The sequence below is a fragment of the Gopherus evgoodei genome, unplaced genomic scaffold, assembly GCF_007399415.2.
Source record: "Gopherus evgoodei ecotype Sinaloan lineage unplaced genomic scaffold, rGopEvg1_v1.p scaffold_37_arrow_ctg1, whole genome shotgun sequence".
In the NCBI taxonomy this organism is placed as follows: domain Eukaryota; kingdom Metazoa; phylum Chordata; order Testudines; family Testudinidae; genus Gopherus; species Gopherus evgoodei.
The window spans coordinates 151,445-167,055 of record NW_022060049.1 but is presented as its reverse complement, the minus strand read 5'-3'; the positions used below and the strand labels follow the sequence as shown (position 1 = coordinate 167,055).

Sequence of the window (15,611 nt, the reverse complement as noted above, 5' to 3'; positions counted from 1 at the left end):
GGGAGCGAAGCCAGCCCTGCGGTGAGAGGCACGGAGCCGTCCATCGGTATTGCTTCGTGCGGCCGCTAGGCGTCTCCGCTCTGCACAGAGCCCCGGCCGCCGGCGGGAGAGGCCCCTGGTAAACAGCCGAGGCCAGGCTGGAGCCGAGCGGGGTGGAGGGCGCGGGCTGCAGCCGGAGCCCGGTAAAGCCCGGTCCTTCGGGGGCGGGGCGGGCGTTTGGCGCAGCAGCGGGGGCCTTTGTGCGGGGCCGGGCCGAGCCTCCGCGGCGCGGTGACGGGCGGACGGGGCGGGGCTGTGCAGCCCAGCGCCTCGAGCCTGCTCCAGGGCAGCTCTGGGCCCGCTGCAGCCAGCCCGGTCCGCTCCCCCGCCCCCGGCTGGTTCAGCGTGGGGGGCGGGCAGCAGCCCTCCATCAGCCAGGCCGCCACACGGGGGGTGCACAGCTGCAGCCCGCGGATCTGCCCCGACCCCAGCCCGCTCCGGGACAGCTGGTAGGGGGAGGGGGTGATCCCTGTCTGTGCAGGGCGGGGGCAGGAGGCGATCGGTGTCTGTGCAGGGCTGTGTGTGTGACTGGTGTCTGTGCAGGGGTGTGTGTGTTTGGGAGGGTGGGGAAATCAGTTCTGGGTTAGGGCTCTGTCTGGTTCTGTTCAATATCTTCATCAATGTTTTAGGTGATAGCCTAAAGAAAAGTTTGTGGACGATTCCAAGCTGGGAGGGGTTGCAAGTGCTGTGGAGGATAGAATTAAAATTCAAAATGGTTTGGCCAAACTGGAGAAATAGTCTAAAGTAAATAGGATGAAATTCAATATGGGCAAATGCAAAGTGCTCCACTTAGAAAGGAACCATCAGTTGCACACATACAAAGTGGGAAGTGACTGCCTAAGAAGGAGTGCTGCAGAAAGGGATTGGGGGGAGGGCGGTCATAGTGGCTCACAAGCTAAATATGAGTCAATGATGGGACACTTGCAAAAAAAGCAAACATCATCCTAGCCTGTATTAGCAGGAGTGTTGTAAGCAAGACTCAAGAAGTAATTAGTCTGCTGTACTCCATGTTGCTATGCCCTCAGCAGGAGTACTGTGTCCAGGTCTGAACACCACCATTCAGGAAAGATTAGGGCGAATTGGAGAAAATCCAGAGAGGAGCAACAAAAATGATTAAAGATCTAAAAAACATGACTTACGAGGGAAGATTGAAAAAACTGGGTTTATTTAGTCTGGAGAAGAAAAGACTGAGTGGAGACATGGTAACAGTTTTCAAGTACCTAAAAGGCTGTTACCAGGAGGAGGGCAGTAAATTGTTCTTCTTCACCTCTGAGGATAAAGAAGCAATGGGTTTAAATTGCAGCAAGGGAGGTTTAGGTTGGACATTAGGAAAAACTTCCTGTCAGGGTGGTTAAGCACTGGAATAAATTGCCTAGGGAGGCTGGGGAATCTCCATCATTGGAGATTTTTAAGAGCAGGTTAGACAAACACCTGTCAGGGATGGTAATAATGCTTAGTCCTGCCATGAGTGCAGGGGACTTCACTAGACGACCTCCCGAGGTGCCTTTTAATTCTATGATTAGAGGGAATCAGGAGAGGTGCTGCTTTGCAATGGCAGCACCAGCTAGCGATTGCTCTTTGGCCAGTGGTAGCACTCAGAGCCAATTGAAGATCAGGCCTTATGGCACCAGGCCCTTCACAAGCACAGAACGAAGATGCTCCTTGTGCCAAGGAGTTGGGGCGCTGTCCCAGCGGCAGGGGTCCCTGGGTGTGCTGTGGGGTGAGGAGGGTGAGGCGCTTCCTCCATAGGTCCAGTCCAAGAGGGTGATGCTGTCAGATGTTTCCAGCAGAAGCACGCTCAGGGCTCCGTGGCTCAGAAGACCACAGAGCTGTTCCCTGTAGAGCTCTGGTGGCCAGGCTGTGTGCTCTGAGGCTGGTTTGGGGCTCTTTCGGGAAGGCCGTGGTCTCTTTCCCCTGCAGGGCCTGAATACGCTGTCTGCTCTGGAAAGTGCAGGAGTCTCTGTCAGCCCCTTGTGACCAAGGGGCTCGCTGGCTCTTTGCCCCATGCAGTGGGGTCCCCGGCGGGGCCGTTGGCTCACAGGATGTGGGCTGAGGTAACTGGTGCTTCCCGGACTTGCTCCTTTGCACGGAGTTGGTGTTCACCACACAGGGTGGCCTTAGCCAAGCCAGCTGTTTCCCACCAGTCCCGTTCAGAGGCTCAGTCCTGGCACTGCATGGAGCCAGTTTGGTTCAAGTCTGAAGCCGGCAGGGGGCTTTTATACCCCTGTGTTAGTGAGCGGCTCTGGGGCCATGCTGGCACCATGGCTGGGGGAGCCCTTGGGTTCATCTCCCCTCCACTCTGATTGTTTGTGTCTGAATTGACCCTCCTGTGTTTCTAGGGGCATTTCCTGGCTGTCCCGTCAGTGCCAGCCCAGAGTGGTAGATGAACGCCAAGCTCGGGGGTATTTACCTGGATCCCACCTGCTCTTTTCTCACCCAGCAGGGCCTCAATCCCAATACTGGATGGAGCGAGGGGAAGAGGTGCAAGTCCTAGATCTCAGAAAAGGCGAGGACAGTGAGAGCTGGTTGGGCCCCCAAACAGGTGAGGGATAAATAAGCCCAGCTGAGAGGGATGGGGGCAGCTGGGATCCTCCACAGCCATCCCTGCAAGCCCTCCCGGCCCAACTCCTCCCAGAGGTTGTCATCACCCTCTCCCTGATCCATGTGCACCACTGCACCCATCCCACCACCTGCACCAGGGTCCCCAGAACCATATGAGAGTAAACCATATGAAAAAGCAAATAATATTTCCAGCCTGCACAGGGGCAAAGAGAGGCTTGTAAACATGAGCTGGGTGATGCGGATGCCTGCCTGAGTCTGCAGCAGCCTGAAAATCCCAGTTTGGAAACCTGCTCCAGGGAGGGGACGGGCCATGTGGGTGATGCCTTGGGCTCTGACTGCCCTAGTTTGGGCCCTGGCCTCCTGTGGGGATGGCTCATGCCTGATTGCCCATTTGTTCCTGCAGGTGAGAGGCTGGCAAGCGTGGCTGGGGCAGTGGATGCTGCACCAGGAAGAGGCGGCACCAGCACTAATGTGGAGCTGATGGGGGCCCCTGCTGCGGGGGCAGAGGAAGCTGTGCCAGGAGGCAGTGCCAGGGTGGAGGAGGCTGTACCGGGCGGTAGCGCTAACGCAGAGCTGCCGCCGCACAGAGACCCCACAGTCAAGTGGCCCTTTAAATGCAGCGAGTGTGGGAAGAGCTTCCGGCAGAGTGCCACGCTGACAAGGCACCAGCTCCTCCATGCGGGCGAGAGGCCCTATGTCTGCACCACCTGCAGCAAAGGCTTTTGCGACCGCACGGCGCTGGCCACGCACCAGCGGGCGCACACAGGTGAGCGCCCCTTCCCCTGCCTGGCGTGCGGCAAGGCCTTTGCTGGCAGCTCGGCGCTGCTGGTGCATCAGCGAGTGCACACCGGGGAGCGTCCCTACCGCTGTGGGGAGTGCGGGCAGAGCTTCCGGCAGAGCGCCCACCTGGCACAGCACCAGCAGGGTGCCCACATCAGCCAGCGCCCCCACGCCTGCACTCAGTGTGGCAAGAGCTTCGGGCTGCGCTCCACGCTGGCACGGCACTTGCAGACACACAGTGTCGAACGCCCCTACGCCTGCCCTGACTGCCCCCGCCGCTTCCGCCAGCGAGCCCACCTGCTTCGGCACCAGCTGGCCCACACAGGTGAGCGCCCCTTCCCCTGCCCGGTCTGCGGCAAAGCCTTTGCCCTGAGTGCCACATTGCTGCGCCACCAGCTGGTGCACACAGGCGAGCGCCCCTACCGCTGTGGGGAGTGTGGGCGCAGCTATACCCAGAGCTCCTACCTGCGCCAGCACCAGCGCAGTGCCCACGCTGGCCAGCGCCCCCACACCTGCCCTGACTGCGGCCGTGCCTTTGCTGACCGTGCCAACCTCCTGCGGCACCAGCGGGGCCACACAGGCACCCGACCCCACACCTGTGCTGAGTGTGGGCGGTGCTTTGCCCAGCTGGCACACCTACGGGAGCACGGGCGCACACACAGTAGGGAGCAGCCATTCTGCTGCAGCCAGTGTGGCCAAGCCTTTGGGCACCGTTCAGCCCTGGCTGCGCACCAGCGCGCACACAGTGGAGAGCGCCCCTACACCTGTACCCAGTGTGGGTGCCACTTTGCTCAGCTTGCCAGCCTAGTGGAGCACCGCCGGCGGCACACGGGCGAGAAACCTCATGAGTGCCCCCACTGCGGGTGCCGCTTCCGCCACCGCTCAGCCCTGCTTCGCCACCAGCGCTCCCATGCTGGGGAGCGCCCCTTCCTCTGTGGGCAGTGCGGTCGTGGTTACACCCGCAGCTCCAACCTCCTGCTGCACCAGCGGGTGCATGCTGCTGAGTGACATCCCAGCGTCCAGGACGTCACCGGCATCTGGTGACTCCTCCACCCCTCATGCTGGGATGGTCCTGGCCTGGTCTGACCAGAGTCCACACTGTTGCATGGCCACTCCCCCGCCCACTGCCCAGGAATGGGGGTGGCTGGGCCAGGCCTGCGTTGTCCATCCAGGTACTGAGTGAATGAAGCTGCTGCCAGCAGTCATGGTTTCTCCAGCCCCAGGTAGCAAACCTAGGGGCAGAGCTTCCTGCAGAGTGGGGCCCTGCTCAGGGGTCGGGCTCGGAATGGGGGCTGTGCCCAGGCAGTGCCAGACTCCATTTTCTCCCCTTTTGCTGGCTGGTGCTGCCCGGGCTGCCACTCCAACACCCTGGGCCCTGCATGTGGCTCAACCAAGCCCAAACCTGCCCTGCTAGGCGGGTGGGGGCGCAGCTTCTAATGAATTTCTAAAATGTTTTGTTACAAAGTGAAAATAAACCTGTCAAATTCCCAGGAGCGCTATGTGGTGTCTGCAGTGGGCAGGCCCTGGGCCCCATGGCCTGACTGCACCAAGCACCCCGGAGGGGAATGCCAGCTGGGCACAGGCACTCACTGTTGCTATAGCTTCCTTTGTGCTGCAGCATCCTGGCTCCATTTTGGAGAAATGTCTCTTTGGGGGCTTTTGTTGCCACCACATTGTGGGTGAACATGGGCAGTGCCACCTCCCTGGTCCACACCTGTCACTGAGAGGAGCCAGCTGCCTCCCTCAGTTCAGCGCGGCATAATCCTTTGCAATGTCAGCAACGATTTCACTTCCCAGCCTCTCAGCAGCGCAGCTGGAGGTTTCTGTTCAGCTTGCAGCCCCAATGCGGCCCTCTCTTCCAGCCCAGCTTCTCCGGCCACCAGGTGGGATGGGGCTAGGCTGGCTCTGGTCACAGTCCTGCTGTGCTGCGAGACCAGCCTGCATGAGGACACCATCATCTGCTGCCTATGGAAATCACTAGCACGCTATGGCCCTGAGCAGGCTCTTCATTTCCTCTGCCTGGAAGTGTCCAAAGCTGCTGCAGAACAGCCTGCAGCAGGCCTGGGTACTCAGGGCCTTGCTTATGGGCCCGGAGCTCCAGATCAGCTTCACGCCTCATCTGCCACCTGTGGGGTGGGACATGGCTACAGCAGCATGGCCAGGCAGCCAGTGCGGAGTGGCAGACACTGCCTGGTGTCAGCAATGCCGGCCGACAATGAGCAGAGGGGAGATGGCTTCAGGCAAGAGGGATCTGTGCCCAGGTCTGGTGGAGAGGGGCAGCGACTGGGTCTTGGCTTTCCTAGGAGCCCCAGCTCCTCATCGTTCCAGCTCCCTAGACCTGAACACTCCCTGCTAGGCAGCAGGCTGAGGGGTACCAGCTCTGCTGCATGCTACTGTGGGCCTGGTCACTGGCAGCAGGCACCATGGCCATTAACCCCTGGAGCATCGATTCCCGGTGATGGGGCTTGCATGCTGCATGGGTGCCTTGGCCCTGGATTTAGGGTAGGCGTCACAGGTGCCCAGCTGAGGGGTCTCTCTCTCTGCTAGGGGGCTGGTGCCTGGGGGAGGGGGCTCTTGGGGGTTGCAGTAAGGGGGGGACCCTGAGTTTGGGTCTCTGGGCAGGCCTGAGCTTTGCCATATAGTGGAGGCTTCCTAGAGCAAAGCCAGGGGGCAGGTCTTGGACTCCCGCTGGCCCCTGCTGGGAGCCAGCCTGGGCCACATCTCCTGGGCCAGAGGGAGGCCCTTAGAGCAGGTGGGAGGTGCCGCTGCAAAGGCGGGATGGCATGAGTGCAGTGAGCCAAGGGCAGTAACTGGGGAGCAGCTGACAGGAGAGCCAGGCCAAGCAGCAGATGGAGGTGTGGGGCCTGCTCAGCCATGGCCAACTGCCCACCAGGGGGCTGCAATTTCTCCTTGCTGCTACTAGACCAAGGTTAATTGCAGAAGCTGGGGCCACATGGATCCTGGTCCTTGGTTGGGAAGTGACAGTGACCACTTGGCCAGCAGATCTCATCGGAGAGCCTGTGCTGATGTGCACCCCCTGAGCTGCAGCTGGTCCCAGGCCAGGGCATCCTGCAGCTAGAGCTAGCCCCAGGGCCAAAGCCATCTACAGGAGCAGCCCCCAGGACTTTGCTGGGAATTCAGGCCTGGGGACTGGGGGTCCCCAGCTGGGAGCAGTTCTAGTGTTGGGGAGGGGAGTAGATTCACCTTCCCCACTGCTGAATGCAGGCTGCAGGGCCCATGGGAGCTGCAGCCAGGTGGGCACAGTGGAAGAGGAGGAGTCCCACGCTTCATGGATCTGCTGGGGACTGATTCTGTACCACAGGGGGATGGGAGGGAGAAGGGCATAAGCAGGTGCAGAGCCTGCCCTGGAGAGCACAGGAGCTAGGTCCCAGTGCAGCATGGAGAATGGAGTTGGAGCCTCCTCTGATCTCACCAGGCACCTTCCCCTGCAGTGAGTTGGGGGGCCAGGCCCACCCCAGTTTCCTACATGCTAGATCCCACAATGGGAAGGGAACTGTGCATGGCTCAGTGGGCACACAGCTTGGCAGGGGCTGCACCCACCACCCCAGCAACAGTGGTTCTGCAGGTTGCCCAGAGTAGGGGCAGTAGCTCTTGAGCGCTTTGCTTTCTCCTGCAGAAGCCAGTCTGGGCTGTGAGTTGAGATCAGCAGAGCCACAAGCCCACTCTCATTATTCCCAAACACCTCCCCAGGGGCTGATCAGAGAGTTGGCCAAGATTGACTGTCAGCCCCGGCCAGTGGAAGTTTTTATTTTGGCAGGATAGGCAGACCCCGCCCCAGCCGTGCAGCCACAAGCAGGTTTCTCTTAAATAAAAAATAACAAAATCGCAGTGCTCAGGCCTCTCTGTGCCAGCTCCTGACACCTTCCCCCCCCCGCAGCTCCCACCCTCCACAATAACTTAACAAAAATACATAGCATCTAGGGTTATATTGCTCCCACCCTGGCCGCAGCTGGGATGAGGGGGCTCCATGACAGTGATAGGATACCTGGAGGGAGGTGCAAACAGCATCCCAGCAGCTAAGCCAGGAATGTGTGTGTGCGCGTGCCCAGGAGCTTGGAGCGGGGGGGATGGGGGGTGTTCATGCCTGCTGAGGCCAGGATTTGCTTCCCTGACAAAAATGGCTGCCCCAGGAATAGCAGCCTGACCTGGCAGAGTTACACGCAGCCAGGGAGCAAGGCTATGGCCTAAATCACCCACCCATGAGTCCCCTGGCTTCCCTTATAGGCCAGGCAAGCTGGGGCTATAGCAGGCCCTGCTGATCCCTGACTCTGAGTGCAGGGCCCAGCCCTGTCCCCCAGGAAGCCCAGGCCCTCTCTAGGGGTGGCAGGTGGGGCTGGGAAGAAGCAGCTGCAGGAGAGATACTGAGGGGCATGTCCCACAGCAGCAATGTGGAGGAGGCTAAGAGGAAATGACACTGCCCCTATACACAGTGGATGTAGGGGAGGAGGGAGAGGCAGTGTTTTCACCAAAGCACTCAGCCTGGGTGGGGGGACACGGGACTCCCAGGTTCTGGGCTTAGTGCAGTGTTCAGGACCCCAGGTGGAGATCTAGGGGAAGAGAAGCTGAGGCTGGACCTAGAAGGGCTTGAGGGCATCTACGTCACCCCCTCAGGCAGCTCATCTTGGGAACCCCCCTCACCTGAGTGGGTCATGCAGCAGCACGTGGCCAGGAGCTGAGCCTTGGCCCACAGCAAGGAGCATGCAGGCACAGGGCCATGGGATGTGTGTGTGGGTGTAGCGGGGAAGGGACTGGGGTACTCCTCCCCCAGCGTCCTGCCCTCATGCCCACCCCCTACCAGAGGAGGCTGTGGCACTGGGCCCTGCTGTCTCTGGAGCAATGCAGGGCCTTGGAGCGAGCAGCAGCCTGTAGCTGATACAGCGGGTAGCTGTGAGTGCCCCTGGACCTGCAGCAGCGCTGGCCTGGGTCAAGTACTGGCTGGTGGAGGGTGCTGGGCCCAGTGGCCGCCACTCCACCCTGAGGTGAGCCTGGACCAGGCTTCATTGCACACGGGAAGATGTAGAAGGGCTGCTGAGCCCAGCAGAACCCTGGCCATTAACTGAGTGGAACCAGGCTGGCCTCCGGACTCCAGCAGCAGATGCAGGCCAGGGGATCCAGTGCAAGATGGGCTCCAGTGCCCCAGCCACATGCAGGCTGCAGTCTCGAAGTGCCAGCCCTGGGCCTGCAGGCTCCATCTGTCCCAGTTCGGGAGCAGGTGGCTGGACTCACTCCTGGGGCAGGGATTTGCGGTGCCGCAGGCTCTTCTCCTCATCCTGGAAGGAGAAGACACCGTGTAATGCCACAGACCCAGCCCTCGGGGAGAATGGGGCCCAGGCAGCCAGCAAGGGGCACGAGGGGGCAGCAGTGCTGCTGTCATGATGGGCCCTTGCCCTCAGGCTGAGTGAAGTTAGTGGCTGAGTGGAGAACACACACCCTGTCCCTCCATCTAGTCCAGAATGAGACCCCCATGCTCCAGGAGAGCTTCCCTGAGGGCAATTGCCCTGCCTCTTCCCAGCTCGGGGCAGGGACGATTCAGGCCTGTTTAGTGAGAGCTAGGTAAGGACAAGCCACTTGACCAGGAGCCTCCCTCCTCCCAAGCACACCAGGGTCATCCAGGGCAACGTCTGGGTGCAGCCAAGCCCCATATTGCGGTGGGTTGGGCTGGTCCCCATACTCAAGAGGGGAAAGTCCATTTTCCACACCTTCCCACATGATTCTTAGCTCCGCCCCCAGGATCTGGCCTCTCTGGGCTTCAGAGTTGGGCAATGCCAAAGAGTGAGGAGCCCAGGAGCTGGCAAGGAGCGTGTGAATAGGAACCCCATCCCCAGAGGAGTAGGGGAGTGTGAAGAGCACCCCGTGGGGAGCCTGCAATATCCGTGCAGGGAAGGGGGGCATGGTCGCAGGGGCTGGGGAAACTAGGCCTACCCTTGCTCGCTGGAGCATGGGCAGCAGCATCTGGGACCAGCACTCCCTGCAGCTCCCAGAACAGTGGCACAGACGGAGCCCCACCTGGGCCAGCTCCCCCATCTGGAGGAGGCAGGGGGCAGTGAGAGGATCCCAGGAGAAGCAGCTGGGCCCAGGACAACCCTCCCCAGGGAGCAGAGGCCAGAGCTTAGTCTCAAATACCTCAGCGTGGATCCACTCAGCCGGTGCTAACAGCTCCTCCTCTCCCCGCGTGGGGTCCAGCCCTTCCTCCTCATACTCTGTCAGGTAGTCAGATTCCTCACCTGGGATGGGAGCACACATGGGGCTGGCAGTTGCTCCTGGCCTGGCGCTGGTGCCCCTCAATCCCGACCCGCAGTCCCCCCTTCTATCTTAGCCCTAGCCCCCCGCCCCCAGCCTTGCTGAGGCCCCAGAATCCTACTGGAGTGACATGGGCAGAAAGCCCTGCATCGCGCCCCCTGCCCCACTCACCATCAGCGTAGCCATCGGACAGGTAACTCTTGGCCGGCTCGATGCGAGACACGATCTCGGCCAGATCGGTGAACCCCGCGCTGGGGCAAGTCAGCACCTGGGGGGTGAGAGCCAGGCTAGCGATGCCCCTGACAGGTAGCCCGGGGGGGCTGGGACACAGGGAGGAAGTGCTATGTGGGCTGAGCTAGAGAGCGGGCGGTTCAGGAGTGCTGCAGTGGGTGAGGACAAGGAGCGGGGGGCATTGTGACAAAGGGTGTGGGTCAGGCTCTCACCCCATACAGGTGGCTCTGAGTCCAGCCCCGGGGGGGGGGTTCCCCACTTCCCCAAGAGGCTGGGGTTCCTGCTTGGCCTAAGGACAAAGGGACCAGGGCCATACGGTGGCCCCTGCTGGAACTGGAGTCTGCACAGATGAGGGAGAGCACTTCCTTGCCAAGCCCCCCCCCCCACTCCCCTTGGAGCCCGCAGCCCTACCGCTTGGGGCATCAGGGCTGAGCTAGTTGTTCCCCTGCCCCAGGCACTGGTGCTGTGCCATGGGGCTGCCACAGCCAGGACCCTGTAGGAACATCAGCTTGGCACAAAAGGGAGCTAAGTGGCTGGAGTATGACGAGGCACACACTGTAGCTACCCATCCCCTGCAGGCCCCCACCCCACTGCTGCCCCCTCACTCACATCCATGCGCTTGCTCTCGTAGAAGTCGGCCAAGCGCCGGTCCTTCACCATCTTCTCAATTATGTCACCGCGGCACCAGCCGCTGAACACCACCTTGCCATGCTGGTAGCCCACATCCTGCATGAGATGGATGGGCAGGGTGAGGGGCCCACTCCTCCCAGCCAGCTCCGGGGGGGACTGGCCAGGCCAGGCCGCGCCCGCTGCAGAGCAACACATGGATTTGCCCTGGGTATTCTGACGCAGCTTGGGTGGCCATCAGATTTCCAACCCAGCCCCCCTGAGCAGGGCCTCTCCCTCCCCAACCTGGGAACAGCCAGTGGCCGAGATCGGAGCCTCCCACCTTCCCCACCCCAACCAAGTGCAGCCCCCAACCTCCCACACCCTGGTGAACACAGACCCTCCCACCCCCCAGATCAGGGCCTTCCACACTCCCCACCCCTGGCTGAGCACAGACCACCCCACACCACCCAGATTGGGGCCTCTTGCCCTCCTCACCCCCGGCCAAGCGCAGCCCAGGACCCAGATCAGCGCCTCCCACCTCCCCGTCCCCAGCTGAGCACAGACACTCCCCCAACTCCTTGATCAGGGCCTCCCACACTCCCCAGCCCCACGGCCCAGGCCTTTTGGACTCACGTAGATCTCATCAAACTTGCCAAAGTCCATGGTTTTGAAGCGGTCGATAGGCGGGCGAATGTATTCACAGTAGGAACTCGACTTTACTACCTCCAGCTGGCGCACACATGACACATAGGCCAGGCGCGACTGGATCTCCGCCATGTCGGGCACCTGTACGTGTGTGGGGAAAAACAGGAGTGTACTGCAAGCGGGTGGATCAGCCCCACCTGGGACAGCATCCCGGAGGGGGCTGCAAGGGACAGTCTCTCCTACTTTCTGCAGACTGGGACAGCATCCTGGAGGGGGCTGCAAGGGACAGTCTCTCCTACTTTCTGCAGGACAAGGACACACACACACTCTCTCTCTCTCTCTCTCCGGCTGAGTGGCTGGAGCTGGATCCCAACAACTGCCACTGGGGCATCAGGAGTGACTGTGCCCAGCCAGCCTGAGGGAAGACCTGGCTGCCAAGGCAGGCCTGCATGCTCAGGCAGGAGCAGCTCCGGGAGGCATGGGCTGGGGCGGAAGGGATCCTGCCAGAACCTAGGGCTGTTGCTGCCCTTGGGGTAGGGGGAAGAGAGATGGCAGCAGCAGAGAGTATGGGAGCGGGGGAGGGATAGTGAAGAGCCCCAGCCCTGGGTGAGTGGGGCCCGCCTGCCTCCCCTCACATGCCCCCCTGGCCTGCAGCATGGGACAGGTGTGGCCCAGGTGGCCGGGATGACGTGCCCAGAGGCAACAGGAGAGATGGAGCAGGTTCCCCTTGGAGGGGGCTCTTGGGCAAGCCCCCAGGGCAGGGCAGGGCTCACCTTAACCTTCTGGGCCCAGGGATTGAGGCGTTTCCACAGCAGCCACCAGCCTGAGAGGCTGTCGCCGTAGTTGCAGAGGTCAGTCTCGTCCTGGCTTCCCACGTCGATGGCGACCACTGTCTTGGCACCCATGTTCCGGGCAATGTCCGCTAGTGTCAGAGAGAGTGCATCAGGGGCAGCGGCCCAGAAGACAGTCGCACTGCTGGCTCCCCATGCTCCTGCCTGTTGCCATTAGGGCAGCTCGCTGCCCAATGCCCCAACCCTCAAACACAGCTGGGGAGCAGAGTAGAACCCCAGCCACAAGCAGGAGGTGGGGAGCAAAGCCAGGTTTGCAGCAACCACTTTTCTCCCCTCATCCGCATTTGCGTGGGAGGCGTGAGCAGCATGAGAGCAGGCGGGGTACGTGGGGGTGGCTCCGCAGCACCCGGAAGTCCAGGACACCTTCCCACTAGCCCTGCCCAGCTGGCCAGGCGGGGAGCTTCCCAGTGCAGGGTCCAGCCCCCTCTAAATTTCTCTGTGTGAAGGGCAGGTCCAGCTCACCCAGCCTCCCCCTGCTGGCTCTGTTCTGCCTGGGAGCTCCCCCTCCATGGCACATTCATAGGGCAGTAGGAACCAGCAAGTCATCCCATGCAAGGATCTCTGGCCAGACAGGCTGCAGCAGGACTGTCCCATGCTGAACTCTGGACTCTGAGCTCTGTTAGGGACAGCCCATTGCAGTGCTGGGGAGGGCCCAGTGCAGCTCCAGGGATAGAGCACAGCTGCTGGAGCAGTGTGTAAATGGCTGTCTGTCAAAGACCTACTGAAGGCTTACCCAAGTCTGTTACTGCCAGTGGGTGCAATCTCTTCTGTTAGGCTCTATGGAAGGAGCAATTAAGCCCCTTTATGAGGTAACTGTAAACAGAAGCCATTGCCCAAGGCACTGGGTGGATCACATGGCAAGACCAACCATAAGCTGAACTGCATGGGCTGAAGGCTTCCCTGTAAGTTTTTGTAATATTTTTTGGAAAGTGTGTGACTCAGTTTCTCTATTGTATAATGCCACCCCCTGAGTATGAAGGGGTTAATTTCTCCTCAGGGACAGGGAGATGAGAGATGGGGTGTGGGTATTACACAGACAGGTCTGGGGTGGTTTGAATGATCAAGAACTCTCCCTATATGGACAAAGTTGCCTCGGAGACACAATGACCAGGCAGTGACTATTACAGACTGGGAGCTGAGGGGAGCACAGCAAGACAGGAGCTGAGACAAAGGCAGCAGGTGTATGTGTGTGGAGGGTGTTAAGATGGCTGCTGCCCAGAAGATTGGAGCAGAAGCTACTGCTAGCAAAGGCTCTGAGTTCAGACAAACCTGCCCTCCTTGGTCCTGGAGTCCAGGAGACTAATGAAGAGGGGCATGGTCTGACCAGGCTGTGCAGTGTCACTGTCAATCCCTGCTGGCTGCATCGCTGCCAAAGGGGTTGAGTCTCTCACAGAGGTCTACACTCAACTGGACTCACTGGGGAGCCCCGGCGGGAAACAGGGGGGCTAGAACCTGAAGTCTCAGAGTTGTGGGGCTCGCCCTTGCAAACAGAGGAGGCCTGGGGCCTAGTACAACCATAAGGGCATCCTGAGCATGATGGGCACCTTGGGACACCAGGAAAGAGGGGGGATTGGTTGAAGTTGTGAGGACCTGAACGTGAGCAGCCGGCAGCAGCAGTAGTGGTGGGGGTGGCCATGACAGGGAGCAGAGACAGAGCTCTGGGGGTACAGGACAGGCAGTTGGGAAATCTGGACCAAGGAATGTGCCTGCTGCTGTTTGCTCCTGCTGCACCCATGGGAAGAAGGCTTGAGGCATTCTCGGTCCACAGACACAACCACCTGGCTCGGAGCAGCCATTTCCCTGAAGGAGGAGACCCGGCAAGGCCTCACTTCACTGGGGCTGAAGGGGGACAGGGACATTCCAGGGCCTGACAGGTCCACGCTCAGCCCAGCTCCTGCATTAGCACTAGGAACCACCACTCGTGGAGCCCACCCGGCACAGGGTTGGTTTCCTTCTTCTGAGCATCAGCAACAAGACTGGTGCTAAGTTCCAAGAAGCCAGACCCTGCCCCTCCCTGTGGCTGCCTGCCCACGCTGGCACCATTTGGCTGCAGCATGGATCAGCAGGTGCTGATGCACAAGGCTGAGCTCAATGTGACTCCATGCAGCTGCAAAGGGAACCCGGTTCCTTGGGACTTGAGACTGTTTGCTCTGGAGCCTCAGGGACAAGCCTCCCGTCTCTGCTCCGGGGCTTGGGGGCCGGAACTGAGGGAAAAGCTCCCTGGGTAAAGAGCTGGGTGTGGTTTCAGCTGGGGAGCAGCCTGGGGTTCTTCCGTGGCCTTTGCTCCAGTTTAAGAAGCCCTCCCCCAGGTCGGACCCCAGCACTGCAGTTCCATAATGTCCAGTCCTCAGCCTGACCTCAAGGGGGAGGGAAAGCAGGGATCCCCCACCCCCATCCCCACTTGGGATGCCAGGGACAGCAGACAGCAAGAACACAAAGCAGTCAATGAGGAAGAACTGCTCCCCTCATACACACATATAACATGAGCCTGCCCAGCTGGTCGTGGGCCAAGGTGCTGCACCAGCCCCACAGGGTGGTGGGAGGGAAGCCCCCCTCCCTGAGCAGGATCCCCACTTCGGGTGAGTTGCTGGTTTTAACAATAACATTCCTCCACGCCCACAGAAGGGCAAGAGGCCCAGGCCCCAGCTCAGCCGTGAAGAGGGCTCTAGTGCTGCGGAGACACCAGTGGGGGTGGCGATGGAGATGTGTGCCAGGGCAGAGCCAGGCAATGGGGGCAGAAAACGCTGGCAGCAGCAGTGCCTCCCTCCGTGGCCTGCTTTGTAGTCTGTGAGCAGCATCTCCATCGGCGGCAAGTACTTGCCTGGCAGATTGTTGATGTAGCCACCGTCCATCAGTAAGTTGCCGTCCTTGGGGTCACAGAGTGGCGGCAGGTACCCGGAAAGGGTCATGCTCGCTCGCACATACCGCCACAGTGAGCCTAACCGGCAGGAACAGACGCAGTCAGGAGACGGCCTCTTGCAGCCCCTGAGCCCTGGGGAAGGGGAGGGCGCCCCTGGCACCCAGGCTGAGGAATCTGCACAGCGCAGTGATAGGCATGGCCCTTAGAGCCAGCAAGAGACTAGCCAACTGCCTAGAGCTCAGCCAGGGGGCTGGGGCCCATCCTTGTCCCTTGCTCTGGAACAGGTGGTGCGGTGCCTTGAATTGACTCCCAAAGGCCTCAGGAGAGACCAAGCACCTGGCCTGGTGGCCGAGGCTCCCAGTGCCTCCTCCCGCGAGGTGCAGATTTCTCAGCTTGAGCAGCACATGTCTGGACAGGGTGCTGGGATCCAGCCTGTGCCCTCAGGCCTGTCAGAACCAGCCCTCGCCAAAGAAGGACAAGCCATGGCATGGAAGAAGGCAGTGGCTGCAGCCCAACTTGGAGCAGCCATGGCAGAGTATGGTGGGCAGGGGTTGCAGCCAGTTGCCACCCCGGCCCAGCCTGGCCCTCCCTTCCAAGCCACGCTGGTCATCCTTGTGGCCCAGGGCCTGAGGAGCGCATGATGCTGACCTGGGACATTGTTAACATAGCAGCCGTCCACAAGCAGGTGGCTATCCTTGGGGTCGCAGAGAGGAGGCAGGTAGGGGGGATAAGATGCACTGGCTCTGATGTAGCGCCACACACTGCCTGCTGGA

At 60.7% G+C, this 15,611-nt stretch overlaps 2 protein-coding genes across 15 annotated transcripts in view; one reads left to right on the top strand and one right to left on the bottom strand.

Moving 5' to 3' along the window:
* The first annotated feature begins 306 nt into the window (after positions 1 to 306).
* Positions 307 to 4,874, top strand: LOC115642095 (zinc finger protein 883-like). The gene is made up of 3 exons (XM_030545515.1): positions 307 to 488; positions 2,379 to 2,581; positions 3,005 to 4,874. The coding sequence occupies exons 2-3, from the start codon at positions 2,503 to 2,505 to the stop codon at positions 4,387 to 4,389; spliced, it is 1,464 nt and encodes a 487-aa protein (XP_030401375.1). The 5' UTR covers positions 307 to 488; positions 2,379 to 2,502; the 3' UTR covers positions 4,390 to 4,874.
* Positions 4,875 to 7,129: 2,255 nt separating this feature from the next.
* Positions 7,130 to 15,611, bottom strand: part of PNPLA6 (patatin like phospholipase domain containing 6) — a 72,573-nt gene continuing 64,091 nt past the window's right edge. For 10 of the 14 annotated variants that reach the window (XM_030545499.1, XM_030545501.1, XM_030545507.1 and 7 more), the window contains 8 exons: positions 15,487 to 15,606; positions 14,800 to 14,916; positions 11,901 to 12,049; positions 11,116 to 11,268; positions 10,483 to 10,599; positions 9,814 to 9,910; positions 9,526 to 9,626; positions 7,130 to 8,672 (listed from right to left, as the gene is read on the bottom strand). In XM_030545499.1, the coding sequence (XP_030401359.1) occupies positions 8,625 to 8,672; positions 9,526 to 9,626; positions 9,814 to 9,910; positions 10,483 to 10,599; positions 11,116 to 11,268; positions 11,901 to 12,049; positions 14,800 to 14,916; positions 15,487 to 15,606 (902 nt within the window). In that variant the 3' untranslated portion in view covers positions 7,130 to 8,624. The remainder of the gene's footprint in view (positions 8,673 to 9,525; positions 9,627 to 9,813; positions 9,911 to 10,482; positions 10,600 to 11,115; positions 11,269 to 11,900; positions 12,050 to 14,799; positions 14,917 to 15,486; positions 15,607 to 15,611) is intronic. The other 4 variants (XM_030545504.1, XM_030545509.1, XM_030545510.1 and 1 more) reach the window with 4 other exon arrangements.